This window comes from Meles meles, chromosome 6 (genome assembly GCF_922984935.1).
Source record: "Meles meles chromosome 6, mMelMel3.1 paternal haplotype, whole genome shotgun sequence".
NCBI lineage: Eukaryota > Metazoa > Chordata > Mammalia > Carnivora > Mustelidae > Meles > Meles meles.
Genome location: NC_060071.1, coordinates 146,790,886 through 146,798,742, shown reverse-complemented (window position 1 = coordinate 146,798,742; position 7,857 = coordinate 146,790,886). Strand labels below are relative to the sequence as shown.

The 7,857-nt window shown below is 52.2% G+C and overlaps 1 protein-coding gene across 1 annotated transcript in view; it reads right to left on the bottom strand.

Annotated features, from left to right (window-relative positions):
* Nucleotides 1-3,155: 3,155 nt before the first annotated feature.
* The window catches only part of YY1 (YY1 transcription factor), a 29,118-nt gene continuing 24,416 nt past the window's right edge, over nt 3,156-7,857 (bottom strand). Inside the window, exons 3-5 of the mRNA XM_046009918.1 lie at nt 6,923-6,983; nt 5,176-5,334; nt 3,156-4,330 (exon numbers count right to left, since the gene is read on the bottom strand). Of these exons, the coding sequence (XP_045865874.1) occupies nt 4,148-4,330; nt 5,176-5,334; nt 6,923-6,983 (403 nt within the window). The 3' untranslated portion in view covers nt 3,156-4,147. The remainder of the gene's footprint in view (nt 4,331-5,175; nt 5,335-6,922; nt 6,984-7,857) is intronic.

Sequence of the window (7,857 nt, the reverse complement as noted above, 5' to 3'; positions counted from 1 at the left end):
CATCTCCTCCGGCAGCCTGCCGACCGCTCCGCCCTGGAGAGGACACCGGCAGCCTTCCAGCTAGGGATACCCGACCTGTGCAGGGGCCAGCCTCCTTCTAGAAGCCCGATGCCGCTGCGCTAACGGGCCTGCACTCACACCGACTTCACGCAACCAGGGAACCTGAGCCCAACATGAGCCGTGACCAAGCTGGTCAAGGCAAGTTCGGGTGCAGGAGACCTAGCCAGACTTTCAAGTGTGTCTGCACACGTGAGAGGGATTCTGAAGGACCTTCTGGAAAGTCCAAGTGCCAGCCACGGCATGCGCGACCGGAGCTGCAGAGCAGAGCTCGGAGTCTGGGTGGCGCGCACCGGCCACGGCCTGCTGGACTTGCACTAATGCCGACGGGAGCTGGGACACAGGCTGCCTCGTCAGACAAGCGCCCGGGTCTGAGGCCATCTGACGACAGGCGCGCCGCTGGCTTCCGCAGGCCGGCGGAGCAGCCGAGGAGGAAGCCTCCGGGTGGGCCGAGGCATGGAGGGGACGCCTGCCAGCAGCTTCCGCTCCCCCGCTATACTGACCTCTCGGGATCCTTGCTCTTGCTGGTGGTCAGGATGTCCAGAAAACAGAAGGAACTTCAGGACTCCCAAGATTCGTAACACGGCTTTCCTGAGCCCTGCCAATCCCAGGCCACAAAGGAGTCAGACAAGAAGCCATCAACTCTCTCTACCTGCGGCGCGGGTGGTCATCGTCTCCCGCTCGGCAACTCGGGGGCGGCCAGGCGTTCTGGCGCCACGGACATACACTGTGAGGTGCGCGAGGGCAGCTAGGCTTGGCCGGCCGGAGCGGGGGCAGCAGCAAGCCCCCTACCCCCATCCCCACTGCGGGGACCACTCAGGCGGCCCGAGGGGTCTCTGGGCTCTTGCTAAAGGAAGTGACTCTACCTGTGAAGAACCATCTAGAACTCTGCTTGGCAACACTGGCAGGCATCGAGATACTATTCTGTCAAAGGGCCTCGCCTGACTCAAATTCAGCAAAGCAAGCGACATTTACAAGAACCCGCACGTGAAAACCACACAGGGGGGGAAAGTCTTGATTTTCCTCAAATCCTCAGGCCTCGAATCTAGGCACAGCACACAAACACCATATGAAACCAACAGCGTGAGTTCAATGTCACCTTGGAAAATAAATGTCACTCTGGGGTGACAGTTCTTTATACAAATATTATGCTTCCCCCTAAACCCCCGCTACCAAAAAAGGGGGGGAAAATCATAAGAAATCCAAAAATAGAAAACAACATCTTGTTAAATGTAAACTTATCCTCTGGAGCTTTTATATTACATAGGCTAGAAACATGCATTTCTTTCAGTTGGGATGTAAGAAAATATGTCTATCAGTATTACTTACAAATCAGGTTAATTCTCCAGACAAGGGACTCACTGTTAGACCACTTCAAACTGCGGTAAATTACATCTTTAGCAAAAGTATCAATTCTAACCACAAGCACGACGGGTTTCGGTTACAGCCAACGAGGACAACGGCTCCTCTGCCCCTGCCGCTCCCCGAGGAGCTTCCTACACTAACGGGAATCGAGAGCGCCCCACCAACCAGGAGCCTGGGACACGCCGCCGCCTTCGAAGCCCCACTTCAACTCCTGTCAGAGATGAACTCTGCAGACCGTGAGAGAAAGACACACGGACAAAGGGGCCGGGGGAGCGACGGCTGTTCCCCTCAGAGACAGAAGGGGTGGAAGAGATGACCAGGGCATCCCCCAAGGGATCAAGGCACAGAGGAAGGGGGGGACCTTGCTCCACGCGGGAGCCTGGCTTCTCTGTTGGTCTCGGCGTGGCTCGGGGGTAGGGGCTGCTGGTGACACCTCCCCACGGCCAAGTCGGCCTGGCCGTGCGCCCCAGGGCGGGAGTCCTGGGGACAGCGCCGGGCCCAGGCTCCCATGTGGCAGTGCTGGGCGAGGGTGGCGTGGCGCCGGACTCCTGATGCGGCCACCACCCTGAGACTGCTCCCCTGATGGTGGAGAGGGGATGTGGGGGGCGCTTACACCACGGGCCTCGGTGGAGGCCTCCGCCCCAGGTCTGCTCAGAGAGCCTCACGTCGGCACTGGGGCGCGCAGCTCCGAAGGGGACCTCCGCCACCGCTTACCTCTCTCCTGACTGCCAGATACAGCAAAGCCGGGCTTATCCCGAGAACAGCGGGGGTCTTCTGATTAACTCAGTTCCACCAGACTACCCAAGGGATACCAGATTCTGAACGAATAAGAAAAAGTGTCTCGAGTTAAATTTGTCGTTTAGGATTCAGAAGGCACTTCAAAATTCCGGAGAGCCCCAGGGTCACTGTTACTAGGTCACCGACCGATGGAGAAGCTGTAAGAGACAGGGCTGCGTTTCTGACCTGATGGGTGTCCTGGACATCTGGTACACAGACCGCAGCCAGCTCGCCAGTGACCTCGCGGAGTCAAGCGTGCGGCACACACGGCATGTTTGCGTTTGGAATAAATGCGATTTTTGCTGTATCATGGCAGTTTATAAAATAGTCTCGCGAGTCTGATACTCGACTCGAAGTAAAATGCAAAAATTATAATCGTACGCTTAGGAGGTCACAACGTGAGAGGTAAAGTACTCACTGAGTACAGGATTCATCATCCAATCACCCTGCCGGCCCGCGCTCGGTGGCCGGGGAGAAGCCGGGAAAGGAAGCCACCGGCCCCGCAACTGCCACCTGAGCCCGCCCTGAGAGACTCCGCGGGATGGAGGAACCTCCGCGGGATGGAGGAACCAAGGCTCTCCAAGGACAGCCAAGAACCCGAAGCGCTTCCCGCCAGACCAGCCAAGGACCTGCTGGGGCCGCCCTGAAGGCAGCCCGCGCCGGCAGGTGCCCTCGGGTCTCCCCTCTGCTCGCGCCCCGTCCCGGGGACCGCTTACCTTGAGCGCGCGCCCACGGGCCGGGGCGCAACGGCTCCAGTCACTCTCTGGCTGGGGGTGGGGGTGGGTGGGGAGGCTAAAATCAAAATCCTACCAACGGGGCCCGGTTTGGGGTACTCTGAGGTAGTTCCTTAACTCGGGGTGCCTGTCACCTACTCTCTCCCAGAATTCAGCACGCGTGGGAAGTCCTGCAACCTCCGTGCACGCTGCCATCGCAAGTCACTGTCGTCGAGTGCAAAATCAAGGAAACTTGAGTTGCTTTATTTAGCTTCCAATTTCTGGGAGGCTCGAGAATTATAATTATGCTGGACAACAAAAGGAAATAAGACTGTGCTTACAGATCTTTTTCTGCCGTATTCTTTCCGTAGGACTGCTGTTTTATTGTTGCCCTTTTCTGTTACATGGGGCGTACACATCGGGTGGTAAAAGGTACAACACGCGCGACAGCTGAGCACCGCTTTCCGTGACTGAACAGGCAAAGAAATTACACTGAACATCAGCATCTGGCAGTATTTTTCGGAAAAAAAAAAGTGACTAAAATGGGTTTAAATTGATTAACACTATTAAATCACATCTAATATTTGATACTACATGATTCCATACAGCTATACGATACAATTATACAAAATGTGTTAACATCAAAGAATACAACCAAAATTAAGAGAGCAAACAAAACCTATATAACTTTTTTTTTTTTTACAGGAAAATACTTTTGAAGTATGCATGTAACTGCCCATTCTTTTAAAGAAAATCTACTGCAAGCAAAGTTATCAACCTCCAGAAAAATCACACATAGCATTACTAAGCATATCCCCAAAAAGTGTACAATATGCACACTTGGAAAATACAAAATTAAAAAAATTGTAAGCAACAGGTGAGCTTCATATTTATAAGAATGTGAAAAGAAGTCCCATTTTTAGCACTGTTGTATAAAGAATTGTCTTTTGATGCGAAGTTCATGAAATGTCCTCCTGCTGGGACCACACTTTACAAAAACACCGTGTTTTTGAAACGAGATTACAGAGCAAGATAGAGCATCTTAGCAATGTCATCTTATTAAAGTTTTTTTTTAAATTTTTACTACTTTATCAAAACATGTCCCTTAGGTGTGTAGGATTCATTTTTTAAAATTCTTTCCTAGAAACAATATACAAAGGAGAGGCGTATTTATTCCCAATCACACTCCTGGAAGATGCTCCCCGGGGTCGGGAAGGGTCTTCTCCGTCTTCTTCTCACTGGTTGTTTTTGGCCTTAGCGTGTGTTAAGATGTGAGATTTCAGGTTAGTTGACTGAGCAAACTTCTTATTACAGCCGTCGAAGGGGCACACATAGGGCCTGTCTCCGGTATGGATTCGCACGTGCGTGCGCAAATTGAAGTCCAGTGAAAAGCGTTTCCCGCAGCCTTCGAATGTGCACTGTCGAGGAGAGACCAGAGACAACCCAACTCAGCGACCGTGACGCGGCCGAGAGGGCGGGCAGCGGGCGTCGGAGAACAGCCAGCCTGGCTCGCCGCGCACCTCGTGCCCCTGGCTCCGGGGACACGCGCCTGTCCCATCCCAGGACAAGCGGGCGGGGAGCTCTAACTCTGCACGCAGGATCTCTCCGAAACCCAGGCGCAGCCCTCATTGTTTAAATACGGGGTAAGAGAAGCACTTGCCAAAACAAACACCAAGAACCTTCCCCCGGCTCCCGTTAAGGTCTCAGCACCGTGTCAGTGCTCCAGATAATAAAATACGGTAGGTCAGGAAGGTTTCTGGTGTCGAGTAGCCCAAAGAGCCCTGTGAAACGGGAGCTGCCCCGCCCATCCGTCCGCGGTGACGGTTTCTAAAACAAGAGGAAAGCCACTGCGCTGACCCCCCCCAGTCCCGTTTTGGAATTCCCCGTCTACGAGGGATCTGGTGCCCTTCCATCAGCCATGGGAGACAACCTGCTTCCATCCCACAGTGACTGCACTGGAAATGCAGTTGCAGCCTTGCTCTTGAGCAATCCAGTTTTTCTGCTGATACGAAGTACACCCCCTTGACACCCCAATACACCCTGTGCCCCCCGCCTTCAGGACCAGAGTGGCTGCGCACCGGGAAGGCGAGCACCGGCGCAGCCCTTCCGGGCCCTCCAATGGGGACACCACTTCGGTTCCTCCCTTAAGGAGCGCCGAGAGCCCCGCTGAGAGCCCCCCGGTCTCCGGGTCTCCGTCTCCCCAGCGCCCGCAGCCCCGCCTCCACTTGCCAGCTGTGTGGGGAGGGGGAAGGGCCAGCTCTACCTGAAAGGGCTTCTCTCCAGTATGAACCAGTTGGTGTCGTTTTAGTTTCGAGCTCTCAACAAAAGCTTTGCCGCACTCTGCACAGACGTGGACTCGGGGGCCGTGGGTGTGCAGGTGCTTCCGCATGGCAGAGTTATCCCTGAACATCTTCGTGCAGCCCTTCGGACAGAGAGAGGAGCTCAGCGGTTCGCACTGCGAACTGTTACGAAGGACTCAACCACGGAAAACAGCCTTCACCGACCCAAGAACAAAACCACCCCCTGACCCCCACTTACATTACTCAGCAGCACAGTAGAAATATTAAATGACTTAAGACAAAACCCAGACAGCTGGAAAAGACCTTCCCGTTAAATGCAAACCCTTGTGTTACAGACCAGGAAACTGAGGCTCAGAGATGTCTTTAAGTAGACTTGCCCAAGGTCACACTGCTCAGAGGAGCCGAGCTGGGGCTAGAACCCAGCAGCCTGGCTTCCAGCCACACCACAGCTGCCTCAGCCAACTCTGTCCCCAGACCAAGCACCAGAAGCCCCGGCAAACGACGGGGCTGAAATGACAGCAGTCCACCACCGCCTTTGGTGGGCCCCCCATTCTGCGCCGCAAGAGTGGGTTGTCACTCTCCGTCGCATACTGTTTCCTCTTCTCTCTTTGCCTCTTTCCCCTTGACAGAGAAAGAAGAGGGTCTCCAAGGGAGGGCGACTACAGAAGAGACCGATTTTGTGAGACACTGGGAAAAGCAGCAGGCACAGGGACACCGGAGCGGGAGGGGGTCGGACGGGTGTGGGGCTCCCGGGACGAGCAGCGTAAGAGGAGGAGAGTTTCACAGGCACGAGGGAGGGCGAAGCTGCGGCTTTGGCACCTTGACCCCCAGGCTGTGTTTCCATTCAGCAAATGGAATTTTTTTAAAAATGTAATCTGGAAGTACAAGGAGAAGCTAGAAGGAGCACAGGCACTCAGGGCCTAACTGTTTTCAAATGCTTCTTTACGTGTTGGCCCCCAGAGGAACTCGTTTTACATCTCAAAGTCCCTACACTAAGCGTGTTGAAAAACCACACAAAGAACGTGTGGGTGGTCATTCGACAGACGTCGCCAAATGAAATTCATCCTTCCTCAATTACTGATTTTCAAAAATTCTTTATCCCATGAAAACTTTCTGCCCACCTACGTGATACTTCTTTTTCTGTTAGTTTTATATCCATCCAATTAAGTGTGAAACAGCCCCAACCAACACTTCCAAGTACTTTTTAGGTGATCGTTTTCTTTGAAAGACTGACCACATTTGAAAACAATTAGGCACCCCTGTAAGTAACACAGAGTTAACAGGGCAAATGAAGAAAATCGTGAAGGGGATGTAGTTTTATGAGGCTTACTTTAGCAGCATCCAAATACTTTCCAAATTTTCATAGTGAGTTTAGAGCCCCACAAAGGTCCACGGGTGAGACAAAACCCAATGTCTTAAGACTGACTTGTTCACCATCCAAAAAGAAGAAATAAACCCTAACATCGTGTATTCGATATACAGTAAGAGCAAAACCACCGGTGCCCTACAGCAGCCCCATCTGACAGTATTTAAATTTAAGTGGCCTTTACTGAACAAAACTTACATCACATATATAGCCTCTTGAATTCCGAAAACAAAGATTCTAGTTCCTCATTTAATTATTCGATGGAAATAACAGTGCAGATTGATTATGGGCTCTCTAAATCTTCATCGGCGTCTAACGACCGCTTTCCCCCTAGCATTACTTACTTTATGAGGGCAAGCTATTGTTCTTGGAGCATCATCTTCTTTAATTTTTCTTGGCTTCATTCTTACCAAAAAGAAAAAAAAAAAAAAAGAAAAGAGAGAGAAAGAGAGATTTGTAGGAGTGGGTAGACTCATCTGGCATCAACATATAGCCCCTAAAATGTTCTCCTTACACAAACATCTACGGTTACGGTTTGCGTCCAGGAGGGAAGGGATGTGACCGACCACATTCACTGAGTGCCCGTGACTGGGGCGCACCCGTCCCGGCTCGCAGATGTGGGTGCTGGTGCTCACAAAGCCTGAGTCACGGCCATGGTCTCGCAGTGAGCGAGCTGGGGCAGCTCAGACCGGAATGGAGGTCTGCGAGCTTCCTGTATCTGTTCTTTCCACTAAGCCCTTTAAATAACCCAAGACCACCAACCCAAACCACAGAGGAGTCTCTTAGTGGGAGCAGAACAAGGTGTCCCCGAGCAGCTGCTGTGATAACAAAGACACCTTGTGAAAAGGGAGCAGCAGATGGGGGAGGGTCTTAAACACAGATCCTACAAAACTGCTTAAAAAAAAAGAGGGGGGAGGGTTCGTTTTATACTGACAGACGTTATCTTTGAGAGATAATTTTTTAAAAGGGTACAGAAGAGTCCTTGTAAACAGAAGATCATTTATATACATTATCTCTGGAAAGAAACATAGTAAATGAACTTGGTGTTGGTGTTTTGGGGAGCCCCCAGGGACTGGTGGACAGGTGGGAACACCCCATACCCTTCCCCACTGCTGAATTTCATCATGCTACTACTTTTGATGGTGGGGGTAGGAGGGAGGTTACTGCTTTTCAAATAAGATTTTTTTTTTTTAAACAACAGATTTCTGGCCCTGCTTCGGGACGGGGGTGTAACAGGAGTCCTGATCCTGCGGGCAGCAGAGCCCTGTGTGGCCTCACT